Source organism: Caenorhabditis elegans, chromosome II (genome assembly GCF_000002985.6).
Source record: "Caenorhabditis elegans chromosome II".
Classification (NCBI taxonomy): domain Eukaryota; kingdom Metazoa; phylum Nematoda; class Chromadorea; order Rhabditida; family Rhabditidae; genus Caenorhabditis; species Caenorhabditis elegans.
Window position 1 is genome coordinate 9591179 of NC_003280.10, and position 22258 is coordinate 9613436.

At 35.9% G+C, this 22258-nt stretch overlaps 9 protein-coding genes across 9 annotated transcripts; 6 read left to right on the top strand and 3 right to left on the bottom strand.

Annotated features, from left to right (window-relative positions):
• Window positions 1-113: 113 nt before the first annotated feature.
• On the top strand, window positions 114-1758 carry tag-124 (putative tRNA pseudouridine synthase tag-124). The gene is made up of 6 exons (NM_063661.8): window positions 114-273; window positions 325-452; window positions 500-624; window positions 669-906; window positions 956-1106; window positions 1156-1758. The coding sequence occupies exons 1-6, from the start codon at window positions 228-230 to the stop codon at window positions 1674-1676; spliced, it is 1209 nt and encodes a 402-aa protein (NP_496062.3). The 5' UTR covers window positions 114-227; the 3' UTR covers window positions 1677-1758.
• A 100-nt stretch (window positions 1759-1858) lies between these two features.
• Window positions 1859-3950, top strand: parp-2 (Poly [ADP-ribose] polymerase 2). The gene is made up of 5 exons (NM_001026886.6): window positions 1859-2424; window positions 2469-2546; window positions 2638-3335; window positions 3385-3509; window positions 3557-3950. Exons 1-5 carry the CDS (start codon window positions 1869-1871, stop codon window positions 3714-3716), a joined length of 1617 nt encoding a protein of 538 aa, NP_001022057.1. The 5' UTR covers window positions 1859-1868; the 3' UTR covers window positions 3717-3950.
• A 95-nt stretch (window positions 3951-4045) lies between these two features.
• On the top strand, window positions 4046-5420 carry E02H1.5 (uncharacterized protein). The gene is made up of 6 exons (NM_001383918.2): window positions 4046-4106; window positions 4151-4375; window positions 4426-4524; window positions 4578-4747; window positions 4798-4920; window positions 5263-5420. The coding sequence occupies exons 1-6, from the start codon at window positions 4049-4051 to the stop codon at window positions 5347-5349; spliced, it is 762 nt and encodes a 253-aa protein (NP_001369864.1). The 5' UTR covers window positions 4046-4048; the 3' UTR covers window positions 5350-5420.
• A 102-nt stretch (window positions 5421-5522) lies between these two features.
• Window positions 5523-6350, top strand: E02H1.6 (Adenylate kinase isoenzyme 6 homolog). The gene is made up of 4 exons (NM_001393158.1): window positions 5523-5640; window positions 5689-5855; window positions 5902-6051; window positions 6097-6350. Exons 1-4 carry the CDS (start codon window positions 5524-5526, stop codon window positions 6209-6211), a joined length of 549 nt encoding a protein of 182 aa, NP_001379068.1. The 5' UTR covers window position 5523; the 3' UTR covers window positions 6212-6350.
• Window positions 6351-6443: 93 nt separating this feature from the next.
• Window positions 6444-7023, top strand: mrpl-53 (Mitochondrial Ribosomal Protein, Large). The gene is made up of 3 exons (NM_001026887.4): window positions 6444-6539; window positions 6587-6755; window positions 6803-7023. Exons 1-3 carry the CDS (start codon window positions 6447-6449, stop codon window positions 6928-6930), a joined length of 390 nt encoding a protein of 129 aa, NP_001022058.1. The 5' UTR covers window positions 6444-6446; the 3' UTR covers window positions 6931-7023.
• On the bottom strand, window positions 7002-14348 carry nhr-19 (Nuclear hormone receptor family member nhr-19). The gene is made up of 11 exons (NM_063665.7): window positions 14298-14348; window positions 13968-14070; window positions 9629-9754; window positions 9105-9198; window positions 8924-9051; window positions 8617-8773; window positions 8485-8563; window positions 8078-8413; window positions 7827-7992; window positions 7594-7778; window positions 7002-7362 (listed from the first exon to the last, which is right to left on the bottom strand). The coding sequence occupies exons 2-11, from the start codon at window positions 14062-14064 to the stop codon at window positions 7297-7299; spliced, it is 1434 nt and encodes a 477-aa protein (NP_496066.2). The 5' UTR covers window positions 14065-14070; window positions 14298-14348; the 3' UTR covers window positions 7002-7296.
• Window positions 14349-16553: 2205 nt separating this feature from the next.
• On the bottom strand, window positions 16554-18218 carry pap-2 (Poly(A) polymerase; the record flags this gene model as incomplete). Its single annotated transcript, NM_063666.5, has 1 exon — window positions 16554-18218. The coding sequence occupies one exon, from the start codon at window positions 18216-18218 to the stop codon at window positions 16554-16556; it is 1665 nt and encodes a 554-aa protein (NP_496067.1).
• A 1278-nt stretch (window positions 18219-19496) lies between these two features.
• T15H9.5 (uncharacterized protein) lies at window positions 19497-20269 on the bottom strand. Its single transcript, NM_063667.3, has 3 exons — window positions 20098-20269; window positions 19842-20042; window positions 19497-19797 (listed from the first exon to the last, which is right to left on the bottom strand). The coding sequence occupies exons 1-3, from the start codon at window positions 20161-20163 to the stop codon at window positions 19543-19545; spliced, it is 522 nt and encodes a 173-aa protein (NP_496068.1). The 5' UTR covers window positions 20164-20269; the 3' UTR covers window positions 19497-19542.
• A 425-nt stretch (window positions 20270-20694) lies between these two features.
• Window positions 20695-22230, top strand: T15H9.4 (uncharacterized protein; the record flags this gene model as incomplete). Its single annotated transcript, NM_063668.2, has 6 exons — window positions 20695-21264; window positions 21313-21467; window positions 21515-21639; window positions 21682-21788; window positions 21840-22067; window positions 22115-22230. The coding sequence occupies 6 exons, from the start codon at window positions 20695-20697 to the stop codon at window positions 22223-22225; spliced, it is 1296 nt and encodes a 431-aa protein (NP_496069.1). The 3' UTR covers window positions 22226-22230.
• Window positions 22231-22258: the final 28 nt, after the last annotated feature.

Below are 22258 nucleotides of genomic sequence, written 5' to 3' on the forward strand. Positions count from 1 at the left end.
AAAATAATAGTATTTCTGAAAATAGGAAAATAATGAAAAGAAATAAAGGTAGAATGATTTGTCCACGTGAAGTACAAAACGTGGGACTAAAAAACAATTCTAGTCCGCGCGTCGTGTACTCCTCTCAGACAAACAGAAGTTGCACAATTTTTTGAAATCGATCCCTTTTAATCACTTTTTCCTATTCTTCTAGCGTTTAATTATTTTCTATTGATTTTATTTACACAATGGGGTCAAAAAGAGTATGCCCAGATGCAAATAATTCTGTAAAGTGTAAGTTTTAGGCCTGGGCTGAATATTAAATCTGAAAATAATACTTTTCAGCAAAAAAAGCAAAAACCCTGGATTTTCTCGCTCATCCTCGACGGAAGATTGCAATTCAGTTTTTCTATTTGGGCTGGGAGCATGATGGGCTTGTTCAACAACCGCATACACAAAATACGGTGGAAAATGTAAGAATTCTAAAATACTTTATTTAAATAAATTAAAAATGTTTCAGCATATCATGCAGGCACTAATAAAAACTCATTTAATTGAGGACTGGACGAAATGTGATTTTTCGCGTTGTGGACGGACCGATAAAGGAGTTTCCGCATTTAAACAAACTGCTGCAATGGTTGTTAGGTTTAAAATTTTTTTACTGAACTCGTTCTCATTTCAATTTTCAGATCTCTGTGTCCCGGTGACTCAGGAGTGTTTTGGTCAGATTCTACGCAAGAGCATCAAAAAGTGGACTATAAAGCTAGTGGAGAAGAGCTTCCCTATGTAAAAATGCTCAATGGAGTTCTTCCGAAAACCATCAGAGTCTTCGCCTGGGCTCCTGTCGCGCAAACGTTCAATGCCAGATTCGATTGTAATAGAAGAACATATAAATATTCTTTTGCTAAAGCTGACCTTAACTTAGAGGTTGGTGTATTTTCATTATATTTTTATCTTCAAATTATTATTTATTTAGAAAATGCGTCAGGGCGCGGAGCTATTGGTCGGTGAGCACGATTTTTCGAATTTCTGCCAAATCGATATGAACGAGAAAAGACTGCTGCAGTCTTATGTTAGAAAAGTCTATGAAGTCAAGGTAGAACAAGTATCGACTCATCCAGAAAATGGTATTGTTTATTTATTCAGAGAGTTTAGTTTTGACAAGTAAAACTTTAGATATGTATTCAATGGTGGAGCTCACTGTATCTGGAAGTGGTTTCCTTTGGCATATGATTCGATACATAGTCACGATCCTTCAAGAAATTGGAAGAGAAAATGAACAACCATCATTAATCTCACAGCTTCTTGACCTGAAAAAATATCCGAGCCGGCCGCAGTACACCTTAGCCTCGGACACTCCTCTATGCTTATTCGATTGTGGATATAAATCTGAAGATGTTGAATGGAAAGTTCATGACTATACACTGAAAAGTACAGTGACCGGACTACAAAAAACCTGGGCGACGTATCAGGCGAGAAGTCGAATGATGGAAAATATGCTCGGAGAACTGACTGGAATGGCTGAATTCAGTTCAGGAGATGCCAATAAAGGACTTCACGAATTTGTACAAGATCGTCCGATACCTTCAAATTACATAAGGTTTGAGAATAGGAAAATGTGTGAAAGCCTGGAGAGCAAGAAAGAGAAAATGGCAGAAAAGAAGAAAAATGGAGAAGAATCTTCGGATAAACTATGAGAGTTTAATTGTTTTTTAAGTTATTAATACGGTTTTGTTGTTGATTTTTTTGTTTTTAAAAATATATGTTTCTGTTTTTTGATCAATTTTTTCCTTTTTGTTTGATTTATTGGTTTCTGAAATCCAAATTTATTTCTGAAAATTGTAAGAAGTTGTCTTTATAATCGAATTTCCATTTCCAGCTAGACAGAAATGTCTATAATCAACGACGAAAATGGAAGAGGCTATAAAGTACATCTTTGCAAGACGAATATTGCACAGAACAACAATAAATTTTACGATATGGAATTGTTGGATGAGGGAGGTGATTTCATTGTGAAGCTTATCAATGGACGTATTGGATATCGTGGTGTCACACAATTAAAAGATTTCGATGACCTCGACAGAGCCAAGAAGTTCTTCGAAAGCAAATTCTACGAGAAAACTCATCTTCATTGGGAAGAAAGAGACGATGAACCGGTTCCCAATAAATATGCAGTCGTTGAGTTGGCTACTAACGCAAGACAGACTGAAAAAGAAGTTAAAAAGGAGGAACCGGAACCTGAGCCGAAAGTTGATGAGAAAAATACACGTGGAAGGAAGAAAAGAGGAATTGTTAAAGAAAAGAAAGAAATCAAGAAAGAAGAGGAACCAGTTGAAGAAGTTAATGAAAAGCTGAAGGAATTGATGAAATGCATCTGCGACGAAGATGTTCATCTGGGACTCTTGAAACAACTGAAATTTAACGAAGCTTTTGGAAGACCAATTGGTGAGTTTTAAAAAATCGTATTAAAAAATTAGAGAAAAATTCAGATTGCCTCTCACTTGCCCAACTCACCACTGGATATGAAATTTTGAGTAAGATTGAGGAATCGATTGGAGGAAAATCAGGTATTTTATGAAATTTTGTAAATTTGAAGTTTTAAGTTGAAAAATCTAAATTTAGGCCATTATCTTCCCTGAAAAATGGAAATTCTTTTAGCTCGAAGATCTACTCGTGGCCGGCCACGAGTAGCTGACCGTGTTCTTGCTGTTAAATCCGATGGTCCATCTCTTCACGACATCAACAAATATTATTCTCTCATCCCTCATTCATTTGGTTTCTGTGTTCCTCCAAAAATTGATTCTCATGCTAAAATTCAAGCTGAACGAGAGCTTCTGGATGCACTGAAAGGATCAATTGAAGCATCACTGGAACTGAAGGATTTGAAAAAGACAGCATCGTCGAAGGATATTTATCAAAGACTTTATGAGCGCCTCCCGTGCCATTTGGAGCCAGTTTCGGAAGAAATTGCAGGAAAAATTGGAGACTGCTTGGCTATGCGTGGACCCACTCATTGTTACAAGCTTTCACTCATTGATGCATTCGAGTTAAAGGATCCAAATGAAATTCCAACTGAAGCTCCAGTTGAAGTTCAGGAAGTTCCGAAGAAGAGAGGACGAAAGAGCACAAAGACCGCTGCTCCAACTGTTCCACCACCAACTACAAAACGCCTTCTTTGGCACGGTACTCGTGTGACAAATGTCTTCTCAATCCTCATGAATGGACTTCAGTTCCCAGTTGGAGATCGCTGTGGTCTGATGTTCGGAAATGGAGTTTATTTCGCAAATGTTCCAACTAAATCCGCGAATTACTGTTGCCCAGAGGCTTCAAAGAGAGTTTTCATGCTTCTTTGCGAGGTGAGAAATCCACTGAAAATTTCACAATTTTCAATTTTTTCTATTTCAGGTTGAAACTGCGAACCCATTAGTTCTCTACGAGTCAGAAATTGACGCGGATGAGAAAATGGAAAAAGCGAAAAAGACGTCGGTTTATGCAGCTGGAAAGCACACTCCAAGAGACACTGTTGAAATGTAAATTCTGATTTTTTTCAAAAAATTCTTATCCATGAAATTTTCAGCAATGGAATCCCGGCATTCAAGTCAAATCTTGAGACAATCGAAGAAGAAACTCGTCTTCTCTACGATGAATATGTGATGTTCAACAAGGAACACTTCAAAATAAAATATGTTGTCGAAGTGAAAGTGGATCGTCTTACCGCTAAGGAAATGATGGCTTAAATGCTAATTTCTCATGTAATCTCTCACATTTTATCTGTTTCTACCTCTCCATTTAATTTTCTGATCTGAATTTGTCAAGCTTTTGTAACTTTTTTTAAACCTGTTAATCCAATGATACTCCTCATTTTTTTAAAATCACATTCCTGGAATTTGTTTTTGCTCAAAATCTCATCTTTTTCGGTTTCACTTCATTCATTTTCTGCTCATATCAAAAAACAAATGTATTTTTGAAGCAATTTAAATTTTTCTCTAAAATTCTGAAGGTGTTGCTAATCCTTTTTATATTTTTTGAAGCTGATTTTCACAAGCTTAATCAAAACGATTTTCAGAAAATGTCCAGAAGAAAATTGAGAGCAGTGGAATACGATCGTGACTATATTAATTTCGATGGTAGTATTTCAGAAATTGTTCTACAATAATTAACCAAATTCCAGACGATAATGAGATTCGCCGTCTAATCGTCACTGTCGAAGAAGCCCATCTGAAGTGTCGTGATCAAAATTGGTCTGCTCAGATGCTTGACGAGCAGGATGTAGCTAAATGGACTGTGGAGCTTGAAAAATATTTTACCGAGTTTGGTGCACCGTCTGGATGCTCCAGAGCGGCGGCGATTGACTATGTCTTGAACGCTGCTGTTCAAAAGATTTATGAACAGAAAGGTTTGCAAAATTAGGTGATACGTTTAAATACACGATATCTGTATTTCCAGGCGGTGACACTGAACTCTGCTCGAGTCGGCTCAGAGAACAAGCTGAAAAAGTGCTCGAAGCACATCGAGATTCCCAAAATCCACTTAACCGACTTGATTGTGAGTCATAAATTCCTTTTTAAAAAATAAAATTTAATTATTCTCATTCTTAGATTCTTCACCAAATTTTGCTGAAAATGCACGTGCTCTGTGCTCAATTCTCGGCATTTCTGCTCATCACCCCGATCCAAAAGTTCTAATGAAAGCTGCTTGTTTGTATATTGCTGAAAATTTGGGAGATGATGTGATTGCTGAAGAGACTGAAGAAGTATTGAAAAATAAGGTAACCGAGATTTTTTTCGAATGGTTTTTTAAAAATAAAATTTCTTTCAGAAAACTCTAAATATCAACGCGTTTCCAATTGGAATGCAAGCTCCAAAGAATGGAGCCGTACATTTTTCGGCTCGTCTTCTTCGTCTCATTTGTTTACGACAATTGCGAGTGGTCTCCAGAATGGTTAGTAAAATTTTTCAAAAATGTATTTTTATTAAGTGTTCTTTGGGAGGAAACCATATTTTCAAAAATCGAATGTGATTGATGTATGGCGGTGTCTAGCTGAAGCCTTTGAAGTTTTGAATTTTAAAAATATAAATGATGTTACTAAATTTTGAAAAAAATTCAAATTCAAGATAGTTGCTCTTTGCTCCCTACAAGAACAAATGATCATTCATATTTTACTTTTCTGTACGCTTATCAAAGGCATCCATGACAACCATAGATATGTGGCTCCGCCCCGGTCAACCCCTTTCCGACGGGCTCAGTCGCATATTTCAATTGTTTTCACTTACATGTTTTCAGATCAACGAAACTCTTGTGGAAATTCAAAACTTGACGATGGACATGTCAAAGCGAGCTGACTTGAAGCAGGTTCAATACGGAAGATAAATAAAATCTTTAATTTTGTTTTTTTTTTCGGGTCTCTGTAGCACGCTGTAAATTTATTAAAATATTAATTTAATCTTAAAATTGTTTTCCTCCAGTTCTTGCTGTTTTACTCACAGCTTATCATATTTCACCACTCTCCTGTTTTCCAGATAAAAAATGAATGAGTTTATCAGCATGGCAACACCGGAAACTCGTCGACGACCGAATATCCTGGTGACTGGATCACCCGGAACTGGAAAATCAACGCTCGGACAACAAGTTGCTGAGAAGCTTGGATTTGTATTTATTGAGGTGAAATTTTGAAATTTTAAGTAGTTAAAGATCCTATAATTCTTCCAGGTCAGCAAAGAAGTTCGAGAAAACAATTTGCAAGGAGATTTCGATGAGCAATACAACTGCCACGTTCTCGACGAGGATAAGCTTTTGGATCACATTTCAGATCGTTTGGACAGTGATGAAGGTGGTATCGTTGTCGATTATCACGGATGTGACCTTTTTCCAGAAAGGCGAGTTTCGAGGGTTCTACAGGAGTTTAATTGTTCGTGATTTCAGATGGTTCGACGTGGTCGTAGTTCTTCGATGCCCCACAGAAAAACTGTATGATCGTCTACAATCTCGTGGATATTCTGAATTCAAGATTAAAGAAAATGTAGAATGCGAGATTTTTGGAACTCTCTTGGAAGAAGCCAGAGAGTCGTATAGGTTGGTGTTTTCTTATTTACAGAAATTCAACAAAAATTATTTCAGTGAAGACATCGTCCATGAACTTCAATCAGAAACAACTGAACAAATGGAGGAAAACTTGGAAAGAATCTGCGAACTTGCCGGAGAGTTCAAAAATGAGCACACCATGGAGCAGTGATTTCGGATTTTGAAATTCATTGTTTTCACTCTTTAATCTTACATTTTTTTGTTTTTGTTGTTGTTGTCGTCCTGTTTTTTTTTGAATTTCCATCATATTTCATTTTTTTCCCCTATCCAAATACATATATTTTTTGCACAATTAGTTTTCAATTATCAAATAATGGTCTATCAGCCAAGTTTTACCTTTCATATATTTTTTTAATGTACGATTTTAATAACACGAGTTTCAGAAAATGAGTCAACTTTGGTCAAAAATCAGATATGGAGTACGATGGAATCCTGCGGAGAGGCTGGCACTTGCTACAAGAGCGCTCAATTTGCAAAAGGTATACAGTTGCATTTTTATTGTAAAAAAAGTGACAATTTTATTTAGGTAAAATCAATCGATATCTCATTGGATCCACTTCATCACGACAATCTATCAATTCGCACCTTTTGGCACTCGATAATGGCTCCAAAAGTGCGCCTAACCAACCCAAACGTTCGTGTCAAAACTGATATCCGGAATGATCGACGAGCACCATTTTTTGTTGCGACTCTTGGTAAGTTATGGTAGTAATGGTCAATTAAATATATATTTAAAATTTAGACGACGGTCAAAAATTGCACTTTTCAACTGAAAATATGACTGCAATGGATGTGATTATGAATTTCAATCGATTGACTGGACAACCAGAACTCGGAAAAGCTGGAACCCGCCCGAGAGCGAAGATTTAAATGTTTTTTCTTCCTTGTTATCTTTTTATTGTTTTTTTTGTATCCTTTAGTAGTTATTTGACAGTTCGAAATAGATAAAATTCTTTCATTTTTTCTCTCAATTTAATTAGTTATTTAATTAACAATCAATATAACATTCGCTACCCGTAAAGAAAGAGTGACAAGTGATACGTAGGTGTGGTTGGTTGAGGGAGAGGAAATGTACAATTAAAAAATTCTTTTGGAAATCGAGGTATTTGAGTTGTGTGATCACGGAGCAAGAATCATTTTTGAGCAAGTTTGATATTTACACTGGGATATTTGGGAGATAGAAAGAGGAAAATTTAACAAAACAAAAGCTATGAGAAGTCTAATTTTTAGACATTTTCAGATATTGAACAGAAGTTCCTGGGAAAGTGGATCGAATGGTGTGATTTTGAATAGACGCATCACCTGGAAATTTATATTACATTATTCTTTAATTTTCAAGAAATATATCTACATATTTCAATTGATATCTTTTTTTTTTGAATTTGATGAAAATTTGAAAAATCCGCGCCTCGCTTTAAAGAAGGCGGGCACTTTTTTTCCGGAAAATTGGTACATTTCTCATTGTTTCAAGGCTAACTTTCTATACATGTTTTTACTGAAACATAATATTTTCTAAATTCATCGAAAACTCACTTGATAAGCCTCCAACATTGATGATGCCGCCGATGAAACTCCGGACAGCATCAGAACTAAATTCCCGAACCTTTCTGCATAGTTTTGCAGTCCAACACTTTCATAATAAGCGAATAATGCTGACACAACTTTATTACGGAAAGTTAGCACAATGCGACGAGAAGCTTCGGTGATTTCAGAGTAATCTGGAAGAATTATTTTCAACTTTCTAGAAAATGTCTTGGAAATCTCACCAGAAGAGCATCCACAATTGAAGAGCACAATAATCTTGATGACAACAATCTCCTGTGGGCTCAATTTGAGATTTCTCAGTGGAGTGGCCACTTCATCGATGCAACAATCAGTCATTTGTTTGTACAGCTTCTCTTGACGCCATCGACGATCAGCGGAGACGGAAATCTGAAAGAAAGGCAACTTATAAACTGGGGGAGATCCTTGTTAAAGGTATTTAATTTTCAGAATAATAATTGCATTAGTCACTAACTTTACATCCTTCCTCTAACTTCTCGACATTTCTCGGCATACAAGTTCCATTTGTGATGAGCCATACGTCATCAATATTTGCCTGTGCTGTGTAATAGCCATGCTCCAGAATCAAACAATGAACAGCAAATCGTTTAAGAATAACTGATCTATCTTGTACTGGTAAACTAGCAAAAACTGGCAGAGTTCTGGTCCATTCCAACATCATCAAAAGTTCGGATTGTGTGGATACAGAGATATCGGTTCCAAGCATCACCATCATTTTATGATCTCCTCCGTTTGGGGATGTTCCTCCTGGGACGTATCGAGATGTTGATGGTCCTGATGTGTCGGTAATCTGGAAATATTAAAGTTCATACAACATACAATATACAGAGTGCTTGAAAAAGCTTTTTAGAAAATCCTCACACTCATGCATCCCTGCTTTGCCAGCACTGCGAGATCAACTGCTGCTTGTCTAGAGGCGACCACTTCCAGTTTCTTTTTTCTATAATATTTTTTTAATGTAACTTGAGTAAAAAAAAAATTACAAAAACCTACCGTAACCTATCATCAATAGTCGTGAGATTTTCCAAAAGTGTCAAATACTGTGACTTATCCTCGACTTGTGGTCTTGGAGGTGTTGGTGTGGATGTTGAGCAGCTTGGGCGGGAACGGATACGACGGCATCCGATGAGATCTCGACGGGGTTGAAGGGCTGGAATTAGGATGTTAATATGAAAAATCGTCAACGGTCTTGTTAAAACACTTTTGGAGTAATTTTACAGATCTCTAAAATAGTAAAAGTAAACCAAAAAATTTCAGATCTACTTTTTTCCTTCAAACAAAAAAAATCGAAAATTCTTACCTTCCTTGCTCATTCCACTTTCTAAGCACTTCCTATATCGACAAGCTCTGCAAGCTTTTCTTGCCATTGTAGTGACGTCACATGGCTTTTCCCGTTTGCACTCTGTATCCTGACGCTGGACAACTGCTCTGGAATATGTTGAGGTTATTGATGAGTTTTTTTGAACCTAGGGATCTTGTACCTTCGAAAAAACGTTTTGCATCCAAGGCACGCCACGATTCCATAATGTTTTCCAGTTGAAGGTTCTCCACATATTAAACATTGGCCAATTACACCTGAAATGTTTTTGGATATTTAGATTGAATTTTAAATATTTCGGTTTCAAATAAGAACTCATTATTCATACATTTCACTTTTTTGGGTGATCTATGCTCAAAAACAGTAAACTTTTACTATCAGTTGTTGGAAGCAACTGTGTGCTTGAGCACATGGTTTCACTGATTTTATTGATAAACATTTTTGCTGAAACTGGCAAAAATAGTGAAAGCGGAAAGCAAAAGTTATAGAGTTGGGGATCAAAAAATTTTGATTACTGTAACTTGGCATTTGCTAGAAATTTTCGAACTCTTCTCTAGTGAGATCTTCTAGCATCTAGACCTGCAAACTGGCAAAATAAAAATTACAATATTTGGATTCGATATTTTTCGGTAAACTTAAATATGAGGTTTTTTGAAATGTTGCAATTTTTTAACAAAAGAATCTCACCCTTTTCCGGCTTCACACTTGGCATTTGTGGTGCAATTGCGGCTATACTCGGTACACTTATCACTGATGTGAATGTGGGCATTTTTTGAAATGCCGTAGACATTGACTGGCGAGGCGCCGTTATTTCTGGAAATTTTGGAATTATAGAAAGAGTTTAGACAAAGTTGTTTCAAAATTGACGATATAACTTAACAGTTGAAAATTTCTAATAGAATTTCTAGTGTTATCCGAGGTTTCGGATATATGCTTAAATTTATAAAACAAGTATATTTATATCAAACAATTCAAATCTGATATTCTAACCAGGATGTCCAAAATCAACGGATTACTTTATGGTAACAAGGATGGGAAAATGTTCAATTATCAGCGGTCACGAGGCGAGTGAAATGAAACGACGTCGTTGATGAAAGGAGGAGGACGGAAAAAGATACAAAATGAAATGAATGATAGATAGTGAATTGAGAGAGAGATTCCAAGAAACAGAGAAATATCATCGTGACAATCTCTGATACACATACACACACGCACGCCACAAACACGTTGGACGAAGGACGTACGGGAAGACGATAGGCGTGCGATGGCCGAGAGAGAGGTAAGCAAAAAATTAAATTGGAAAAATTACTGGAAGTATGGGAAAAATTCATCTGGTAGAGAACCATGATATTTTCAGACCAAGAAGTTTAGACTCAACTGTGAATGTTTCATGCCTATTTAGCACGCCTAACTCGCCTCAAAGGCATCCTACAACCGCTGTTTTGTGTATTTTAATTGACTTTAGTAATCATATTCATACCAATAAATGGGACGTTGTTTTAGACATTTTACGGTTACCGTGTAGGCGAGAAGTAAAGTATTTTATGCCTAATTGGAGGTCAGGATTCTGATCAAATCCTGTTAAACTCCCCCGATCACTCTACCTGAAAAATTTTTGCAACTACCACCACTAACACAAAATGTGATAATGTGTTTTGAAAATGTTGTTGAGAAGAAGTAGAAAATAGAAAAAAGTGTGTTGTCACGTGTGTGTGGTTCTCGCAGCAGGAAGGTTAGTTGACACCACCATCACCACGAGGAAGATCTTTGGGGTCTCTCATGAGTGATCGGTGGAGATGGAATTGGGAGAAGCAATTTGAGGGAAAGTCAAATGAAAACATTTTTATTTTTGATTTACAGATAAGAAGACACTTTGAATATGATTGTTGTAATTGATAAAGCTTCAGTAATTCAGGTTTGTTTTTTTTTCAACTAGTCTTAAGACGGAAGTTCAAAACTGTAGTTGAGTTTACTGGAAGGGAAACTGGAATATTATAGACGTTGACACAAAACCGCTTACCTGCCTACCTATAAGGCCTGAGTTCTGAATGGTGACCTATTGCATGTGAAGTTGGTCTACATTGTACAAACGACAATACCGAAGCTAACCCTACAATGTTGGATGTAGGCGGTAGGTAGGCACTTAGGCAGGCAGGCTTGGTGACACTACTATTCCAAATGGAAGCTTTAGAGGATCATAGTAAAAAATAAATAAAGTCATTTATAATATGAAAAATGGAACCTGGGCATTATACATAAATTGAAATTCAGAGTTATATTATTTTATGAAGGCAGGGCTAATTTTAATATTTTTTTTTTAATTTTAATATTTTCCATTCCAATTGTGTGAGATAGGATGCACTTAAATTGAGAACTAAAATTTACCACCAATTTTCAATTTTTAGTAAATTTTTGGTGAGGTGAAGGATACGTTTAAAACTACATTCTCTTTTACTTGGAAAATGCCTATTTTGCAAAGCAGTCAGGAATAATTATCTCTCATTGGGATTTGAACAAAGTTTTAATTATTTTGCCAGACACCTAATCTCAAAGTTAAAACCGTGTTTCATGTTTTCTTGGTCAAAACGAGGACATCTCAGTCTTTTCTGTAAAATACCGCAAAAATGACATCACGAGGTCAGAGATTATGAAAGAGAAAAGTAATTGAGCGGGGGAAAGGGAATGAAACAAAAAGTTAACAAATATATATGACACCGAATTTCAGTTTTCAAGTTGCATTCCAGAAATTCATTGTTTATGGCAGATGCAACTTTTTTAAAAATTTCAAAAAATATATTGTTTGAATTTTTGTTATGTTTGAATACCAACTACCTTCGAAGCAAAAAGAAAGACAGAAAAACAACATTTTCCGTGTTAAGGTAAAAGGGCACAAGTTTGTATCTTTGTAGTCCGCAAATTGTACTATGAAATGCCGAAAACGTGTTCAATTTTTAAAGCAGGAAGCAATCACTCTTCAAAGTTTATCTAGGTTCCCACGACCAAAAAGATCTGGTAAAAAATTATTGGCATCTGGTTTATTTTATAGTTTGAACTTTTGTTTCAATCAGAAAAAAACGGGGAAATGCTGTAACTCTATGTATAATTTCAAAGTACACAGTGGACTTCCAAATTTTTTTAATTATATATTGCAGGTTGCAAAAAGGTGTTTTTTCTTTACAAAACTCACACGAGATAAAGAGTATTTTTTAACAAAAAGCTTTTTCAACCTTAAAAAAATATTAGAAAAAAAACAATAAATTTCCACGAACCCCCACATTAAACAAAAAATTCAAAAAAAAAGTAAAATTGCACACGGGAATTGACATCAATCTCTGGTGTATTGTGTTGCTAGAGTTGCATCGCCATGGGGTAGAAAACGCAAAAAATGGAGGAGCGAATGGAAAGTAAGAGAGGAAGAGAGAAAGCACGCGCTTTCTATCTCACTCTCTGCGTTTCTCTTATTCCCCGTCACTATTTCATTTTTGAGAGAAAAGACAGTGTACTTGGAGTTGTAGGGCACTTGGTGACACATACGCAGACGACTAAAGGAAATAAACACATTGATATCACGTGGGGTTGAAGATCAGTCAACGTTTTTTATGAGGACGAATATTTACAACCTTACATGGATTTTGGCGGTTTTCGACCGCTTGTAAATTACGAATTTCACAATTTTTGGGAACCGTTTTAGAGGGTTTTTATAGAAAATAGCATTTGAAAACAAAGTTGAAACTGAAGTTATATATGTTTTGTTTGTACCAATTTTGTATAAATTACAATTTTTGTAAAGTCTCGGAGCGCTTTCCAATATTTTTGTAGGAACCAAAACTGATGGAAATAGTCTAGTTTGTTCCGAATCACATTTCACTGCAAGTGGTTTGAATATCAAGAAATCAACGCAAACGAGGCTCAAAAATCTGCAAACCACCTCTATCCTTGTAGAATTTTATTTGTCGCTACACCGTTCTCCAAAAAAATTTGAACGAGGTATTTACGGTATTGAAATTTGTAGTTTCGCTGGAATTGAATTTTACAATTTATCAATTTTAATTTTCCCCCGGTTTCACATTTTATCGCCTCATCACTTTATCATCCTAATAACCAAAGAACCGCCCATCTTCACTCTCAACTATTCGTGAGCTTTGGTTCTTCCTTGTGTCCCACCTCCCTCCTCACCAGCCAGCAACTTTAAATACACAACACAAAATATGACAGAGATCACTATGTATTACCATACGAAACCAAAAAACGTGTTCTTCGCATTGGTGTTTGGGCAGAAAATGGAGATTATGGCTTGATGCGGTCTTGTCCCCGATTCTCAAGAATTCTCCTTACAATCGGAATACTAACTAGACTATGGTTCGGTAAAAAAAGAATCTGGTAATTTTCAAATATCTCTATCCGCGATCTTGAGAAAAACCATAAATAGAATATTTCCACAGAAGACCAGTCACACTTTTTTCATGAACACCAGGTTTTCTGAAAACATTAAAAATCATATAAAATGATAGAATGCCATGATAGAACATTACGAAAATTGCTGGAGTTTTGAAAACATGTCTGCCAAAATTTTGGCAAGTTGTCAAATTCTTGAATTCTGAATGAATCTACTTACATTAATTCAGAGCACAAAATTTAAAATATTACTGACTCAAAAGTCATCAAGCTTTCACTATTATCAGTTACAAGAAAAGGGAAAAGTGTGCTTGAGCACATGGTTTTTTTGGTTTTGATGATAAATAACTTGGGTTTGAAGCGGGAAAAATGGAAAGTTTGAATGTGTTTGTAGTTAGATTGGTCAGATTACGGTACTAGCAGTATATTTTTTTCATTGCAACATGGCCTCAAAAAGGAATCAAATTGGCAATCAGCAGCAACTTTTCAGTCAACTCAATTTATTTTAAAGTGTCAATTGGAAAAGTTGCCAATATTGGCAAAAAAGGTACAGAATATAAAGAAAAAGACACAAACAACGGTGCGAAATGCTTTAAACGACGCGGGAAATCATTGAAAATGGAAAACTCACCACTTTCCAGTTTTGGAAACTGTGATGTAGCTGCTCCAAAATTGGCAATATTGAGACCTGCCAGAAAAGTTGGCATTGTTTGAAATACAGTAGTCATTATTATCTGGAAAATGTTTTCAAGAAATTGGGTGAAGCATCTGGATGAAAAGGCGTTAGAGCAACAAAAAAAGACAATTTCAGGAAAAAGCTAACAATTCTAAACAGAGCATAATTGTTTCCAACTCCAGTTTCTAGGTTTTCCATATACATTTACTTCATCAACTAGAGCCTAGTAACCACACATTTCTCCTCAATCAAGTGTTTCATTGAATTTTTCACATCAAAACTCACAACTTCCCACGTTGTCGTACGTAACTCAACTCAAGGTAAACACGCGTGGTTAAGGCAAACAAACAATTGTAATGAAGGGAGGAGATTGAGAGACAAAATTGATCTTTACCCGCCAAACAAAAAGATACACTTATGTGTGTACTTTGGCACTCGACAAAATTCCATTCTATGTGAGGGGATCAATGTTTGCAACACAAAGGCCCGGTTGGACACCTCTCCTTATTGCATACCGCTACATTACTTTGAAAGGTTTTAACTCGGTTTATTTTGAATATACCAAAAAATGATCAACTGTAAAACAATAGAAAAATAAATAACAAATGTTTTGCCAGTTGACAACTTTTGGATAACTTAAACGACGGCTGAGATATTAGTTGTCAAAGTTGAACACCACTAGTAAAATAATTACGGTAAAGTGACACCACATTTCTTCTATACAATATTTTTAAATTTTTTGTTGTTGCACAATCAGATTAGCATTTCTATCTGATCAAACATTTCTAGCAACCTCTTTATTCTTAAATTTTACTTTATAATTTTATTTCGGTCTGCCCAAATGTCTGTATGCCTATTGCAAGAAAAAATATCGCAACAGCTACAAACAACGTGTTCTCATCTCCAAATGTGTTATCGTCATGATCTATAAGTAGAATACGATGGAGGATAATCAATCTTTTTAGCAAAAAAAAGAAAACTCTCCGCGTGACTATGAACCGATTGAACCATTTATCTTGCAATCCATCTTCGCTACACTTATCAATTGATATCTGTTGGAATAAGAAACTGATGGTGACAATAAAAATTTCAAATTTCTAGAGGCAGGGATTAGAGGAACAATTTTTTAATTTTTAAGGAGCTAGTTGTAAGCGAAATTGGCTTTATGAGAACTTGTCTTTTTTTAATGAAAAATGCCTCAATTTGTCGAAAACTTTGACTCAAGCAAGTTTTCTGTGCTATTTTTTAGGTTATTGAACAATTGGAAATACTGCAATATTTTCAGTTAATAAAGGCTCTAGCAGTACTTTTAAAAAGCGACGAAACAAGAATTCTAGACGATAACAGAAAAAAAAACTGGAAAGAACTACTACCACGAGAATTCTCCACGAGTGTTATCTATTTTCAGAACATTTCGAAATGCAGTCTGCCAATCCCGCCTCCCGATTCAAAATTCTGTCACGTGTGTTTACAGAACGATTATTTACGGAAAAAGCGAGTAAAAACAAGGTTAGGTGTACTAATCCTCCTGAAAAAACCCACCAAAAAACTGAAAGTTGCAAAATGTATTCTAATTCTCGCAGTCTCTCTAGCTATTTTCAGTGGTTACGTGCAATTTTGCAATCTTTTTTTCGTTTGTTGTTGGGTTCCACTGTTCTTTTATTCTCTCGTTTTCTTCAGTTTTCAGCTTTTTTTGTGTTGTTTCTTTTTTTCAAAATGTGTGCTGACCACGTGACGTTGTTGGACATGAGGATTCTATAGACAAAGAACAAAAACAGTACGCACGAATGTAGGCGCACGATGAGTGTAGGCCGCCTTTCATTTTGCGCCTGACAATGCAAAAAGTAAGATTGAGCTCATTTTTAATTTAAATTCTTTCAGCATATCTTTTTTAAAATTGGGAAAATTATGGAATACCTCATAATTGGAGGGACTTTTAACTGATACAAATATGTGGCTCTTTAATTAATTTGAATGTTTTTTATTTTATTTTAGTACTGAGTAATCTCCTCAAATTATACTCGAAAACTTGATGAAATTTCAAATTGCTCTCATAAAACATTCTGTAACAAAACATGAAAATCAGAATGGTCAGTTCTGCACCAGCTCCACTCGATCAGTTATCTGTTTTTGATAAGCGGGTCAAGTTTTTGTGGCATCAAAGAAGCATCACAGATTATTGTTAAGACAACAGGAGAGAACTAGGCAAAGAAGAAAAAGTTAAAGGGTTTCAAGAAAACAAATAATTACTGAAAAATTTTTTGATTTGATTTGCCGAAAGTATTTGCAGCGGTAGTGTGTGTTGAATACTGTGTATTTTTGTACAGTTTAGAACAAGTTTTGGATTTTATAAGCATTTATTGATTTTGATGAAAATAATAATGTAAAAAATATTGGCACACTACAATTAAATTTAGAACTCGGTTTTTTTCAATTACCAAAACCGTAACTTATTAGATCACTAGGCTGAAAAACAAAACAAATTAAGTTTACAGAGATCAATAAAACAAAATGAATTTTAAAAAATAAATAAAGAAATTCTTAAGCATGAGAAGTATTCTTCTTCAGAGTTGAGAGCAAGGAATCCACAGTTGACTTTTCCAAAACATCCAGCTTATGCTTCTTTTGAACAGTTGGAGCTTCATCGAGAATATGTCGCTTCAGGTTTCTGGAATCTTTGGTCACTGGAACAGAAACTTCCGTCTTCTTCATGATTCTTTGACAACTGAGATCCTTCTTGGAGATGATATTGATTAAATTTGACCTCTTCTCGTATGTGAAATCCGTCTCCACTTGACAACCTGCTGCAATCTCCTTCACAGACATTGATTGACGATCGATATTCATTTTGAACTGCTGGATATCACTAGTCAAATCAACGTTCTTCACATTTGCAACAAACTCCAATCCGATGAACCAAATCGACTTCTTCGGATCCTTCACATCCTTGAACTTTCTTGGATTGATTTGAGCCACTTGAATCACCTGGTTTTTCTCCAAAATTTGCACAAGTTGCCGGATTCTTGACTCGAAGAATCCACCGAATGCCAGCTCCTCCTTCACAGATTCAGCCTTCAATTTCAGTGCAATAAAATGATGATATTTACTGAAAAAGTTGATTTCTTCAAGCAAATCACGCCACTCCAATGTTCCTTCGTGGATCTTGTCGCAGATAATCAAAGCTTTCTTCATCTCATCTTGAATCACTTTCATACTTGATCTTGAGACATTGTGTGTGGAGTTTTGCTGTGGAAATGCAGGAGTAATAATTGGCATCAAATGGTATCGATCAGCATGGTTTCTTCTTGGATCCCAGACAAGTTGGTTGAGCTGTGCCAAATCCGTACGATCACAGTTAATGTAGTCGAGGAGCACCGGTGCTGGCCAATTCCATGTTGAGAAAATGAAGAATACCTTTTGAATCAGTCTTGATGGAGCAGCATTTGGATACAATTGGCATATTCTTGCGACAAGAATTGCCCAAGTAATTCCTCCAAAGAATCCCATTGAATTCGAGTAGATCCCATGGTTTTTTGCCCACAGCTTGATTGCTCGAAGTGTGATACAAAAGTTCTTCTGGTGTGGAACAAGCTTCAGGAGTTGCTCGGCTACTCTGCATCCATTGAGACTTCGAACACTTTCCTCGTCGAGATTCTTCAAAAGTGAATCATCGAGAATATTTAGATCCTCTGGAACAGATTTCAATGCGAGTCTTGCAAACAGGATATCGATGTCCACTCCAGAGTACTTCAGTGTCATGATTGGGACAAATGCCTTTTCGACTGCACATAACTCTGTGACTTCTGGATTCTTCGCAAGAATATCCTTGAATGAATTGAAGAAATCGGATCGGGTGATATGCCTCGGTGCAACTACAATACTGTCGATATCCGCTCCACTGCTGTGTACTCCAAGTCGATAAGATCCAAATGGAATTAGCTTTCCACCAGCATTGAACATTTGATCCTTTGGAATCCTTGAAATGGTAGTCTTCTGGACCCAATCCTTCACCAATCCATCAAGATTTTTTAAAACTTTGATTCTTAGAAGAGTTTCTTGTTTTGACTCGAAACTTTTGAATTCCTCGAGAGAAGATTGCAGAGAGCTCGTCAACGCAACGTCATTGGCCTTTGGGAAAGCTGTGGAGATCGGTTGAGAAACTCCGAAGATTGGCGTGGAAGAGGTTGCATTATTCACAGATTGCATTTTACAAGAGTTGGAGATAGATCGTTAGTGAGAGTATCTAAAAATATAAAAGGTTAGTAAGGAAGAGGGCATTAAATGATTTTCAAGAGTAATAAACGAGCCGGTAATTAATGGAAAATTATGACCAAAACGAAGCTTAAAGTTATAATGATTAAATGTTGAGGATTAATTATCGAAATTGGGCTTTTTTTCAGTGCACTCAAAACAGTCCAGCATAATTCATTATAATAATTAAAAATTTTAAAAAAAGTTGCCATTTTTCAATTTGAAAAACAGTTGTCACTTTATAATTGTAATTTAAAAAGGTTCAACCAATTTTTGAAGTTTTACTTTTTTTTTGGACCATAGTGACTTTAAACAATTTTCTAATAGGCGATAATTCGATTTTAATAGACTTTGACAACGAAACTCTAGAAAAAATAACAACTAAAAAAAACAAATAATCTGTATAACCAGACGACCATCCGGTAAAAGGCTAGGAGGCACAAATGACACAGAGAGCACATCTCATCTATATAGATCTTCAGTCTTGTGTTTGTAACGCAGCGTTTTTGATGTCAATCGATTATTATATTTTCTCATGGCAAAAAAGTGTGAGCTCTATATTATTGGCCTGTATCCGGATGGATATCCAACAACTCGTTTTTTAAAAAATTATTTGACAGGTATCAGAATTTGGAACAGTAAAAGAAAACTGAGTTTTGAAAAAAAAACGTTCGAATTATGTTGAGTGAGGAAATTATCATAACATATACCAGCACAAATGAGTTTCTAACTAAAGTGAAAGCTATTTTTAAATTTCATAGGTAAAAATAGTGACAAAAAATACTTGATTCAAATAAGTAACAAGAAATGTATAAAAGGGTAAGTTAGATAGTCGAATTACAAAAGGATTTTTTGGAACAAAAACTGTGTTTTGAAAATCGACACTGAAAATTAAAACCTCTCGGAATAAAAAAGACCTAAACTAATCCATTCGGAAAGGGTATGCTAAAGGTTTTAAATTTTATTAACATAATTTTAGAAACGCAACACGTTAACCAACAATATTTAATTTCAAAACTATAGAAAAACTAACAACAAATTGTTTAAAAAATAGTGACAGAGCAGCAAAAGAAATCCGACAATCCGGTAGAAGGCTAGGAGACACAAATGACATGGATGGCACACAACTCATCACATCTTCAGTCTACGAACGCAGCGTTTTTGTTATCAATCGATTATTTTCTGATGGCAAAAAAGTGAACTTTATATATATATTTTTTTGTTTTCAAATACATTGATTTTCGATACTTTATTTAGAAGAGAAAATGACAAAAAGAAATCAATAAGCTTTTTCAGACTTCTCCATTTTTTCCACACTTCCCTCCTTTGAATTCTTATTCCTCATCTTCTTTTGCCGTCTTGATTCTTTCTTCTTGGCTTCAGCTTCATCTTTATGAGACTCCAAGTCTGTCTTCGGATTTTCCTCTTCTTGCTCTTTCTTCGCAATTTTCAGATTCTTTACAAGAGGTTCGTTGTTATCAGCCTTGACTTCCTTTTTCACATCTTTCTCCACTTTTTCGTCCGGTTCCTTGTCCTAAGAATCGAAATTTAAAAAAAAACAATTTTCCAAACTCTTACCTCCTCCTTTTTCTTCGATTTCAATTTCTTCTCACTCAAAACCTTTATCGGCGACTTTTTCTTTTCAGGCGAAACTGGCTTCTTACATTCTTCCACAGATTTCTCAGCAGACGGTAGTTTTTGATTCTTCGAGTGGGATTCATCAATCGACATTTGTGATGGTGCTGCAGGTTTCGGTTGTGTGTTCTGGACATTTTGAACCTGAATTGCCACAAATATTCAAGCTACAAAATTTCATTTTCAATGTTAAACTAACTTTTGAAGTCTCTGAAAACGATGCTGGTGGTGGCTTCGGATCCTTTTTATTTTTGGCACAGAGCATCACGGAAATCGATGTGAACAGTAGGATTACTGTAGCGGAAAGTGTTCGCCATAAGCATTCGCTTAATAATTCGATTTCTAATCGAACCATTCGATCGAAAATTATAAAATGTTATATGGAAATGATTCATTTTTGTGTTGAAGTTACTTATTGATAATTGATAAAGATCTGTTAATTTTTTAAAAATTTTTCGTAGAGCTCACGGTTTGAATTTTAAATATATTATTTCAAGAAATAATTCAAAAAATATCTGAACGTGAACTTTTCTTTATTTTATTTTCAACAATTCATCAACGCCGCCTGTGCCGCCCGTATTCTATTTATTTCTATTTATTCTCCCTGAAAAGTCACCATTTTCGAACATGTCAGGAGTTGCAAAAAGGAAAATAAGAATCAAAAAACTCACTGAAGAAATCGCAAAGTTCGTTACCAAAAACATCACCGTCTAACAAGAAGCAGGCGTCAGCTAAGAAAGTTTCGGTAAGTTGAAAACATTTAAATGATTTTGAAAGTTTACCCATATCTCTTTAAATGCAGCTGAAAAGAAAGAATAGCGTTTTCATCGATCCAAGAATTCAAGAAGTTGCTGGTCCTTGTGAACCAAGTGATAATGGCAATAATGAAGAAGAAGATAAGATTATCAGTATCCGTGCAACTGCATCCAGTGCCAGCATTACCAAAGAGTCTGTACCAGAAGCCCCACCAACTCACTTTATTCCTGTCGTAGTGACGGTTGAGCCAGATGCCTGGGAGAAGTTTCGAGACATTATTCAAGTCAACAGGAACATAGTTATCGTGAAAGTTGGGAGGTGGTTGATGTCTAGTTTCATGCCAGGAGATCAGATATCACTTGTTAATGGAACTGCCATTTGGAATTCTGATGATCTTGAAAACCAAGTTCGCGGTCCGAAGAAGGAAACAAAAACTGAAGTTACAGTAATCCGTGTGTGGAATTTGAAATGCCTTACTGACATTCAGTTGGATAAGCTTCTTGTTCCACCAGAAGAGCAACTTCATTACTTTTCTGTAAAAGTTTACTCATCAAAAGGAACTATTGGATTGAAGTTGTGTTTGGACAAGAAACGAGTGCTCGTGGAACTTGTAAGCATTTCAATATATACCTTTTCGATTTAATTTTTAATTTTCTAGATTCGTGCCAAGACCCCAGTCAATTCAGCTCTACTCGTTGGAGATCAAATCTTGGGGATAAATGACGAGCTTCTGACTGCAAAAAGCAAGAGAGCTTTGAGAAAGCAAGTAGCAGAAGTAATGAAGAAGAGCATCAAGAAACAAGGATTCGCAGAGTATTTTCTAGATTTTTTTTGAAAATCGGAAATCTGAATAATTTTAGAATCATTGCTTGCCGTCAAGTCATCGCTCGAAGCTCCCCAGCACCAAGTTTGGAGGCGGAACTGTCCGAGAAGTTTGCGAACTATGCAGTTGGAGTAGAGAAAGGAACAAGAATTGAGAAGAAAGGTTTTTGAAAATGGTTTTCTTCTGAGAACTTTATAATTTCAGACTCCAGTGAAACAAACAGTCTTCCATTGCATTCCGATGCTTTGGAGATTGCATTGCGGGAGTTGGCATGCTTGAAGCAATGGATTGTAGAAAGTTCCACTGAAGTTGTAAGCTTAAATAGTGAATACGTTTTCTAAAAATACAATTATTATTTCCAGCCACCGTGCGACAAGGGGCCTACTCTCATGATCGATCCACCAACTGCGCCTGGCTCTGCCGAAGGATGCCCACCTCCATTAGTGAAGGCCAAATCCACAACAAATGCAATCGAGCGATCGGTTTACTTCCCGTTAAGCACAACTGCTGCTGTTGCGATTCTTGTAAGCACTCCAAAGAAGCGAAGCATTTTTAGACAACAGGACAGGAATTCGGCTATCAATTTTGCGGTAGGTTAAGTTTTTCAAAAATTGTGAATAAAAATATTAATTTACAGGAGCAGCCCGACCACGAAAAGATCACATCGGATATTCCTGAAGAGGATGACCTGAAGAAATGCGAGCCTATGTCTGGAATTGCTGCATACATTAAGAAAAAGTTCAATTAGGCAGAGATATGTGTGAATAAATCGTTTTTACAT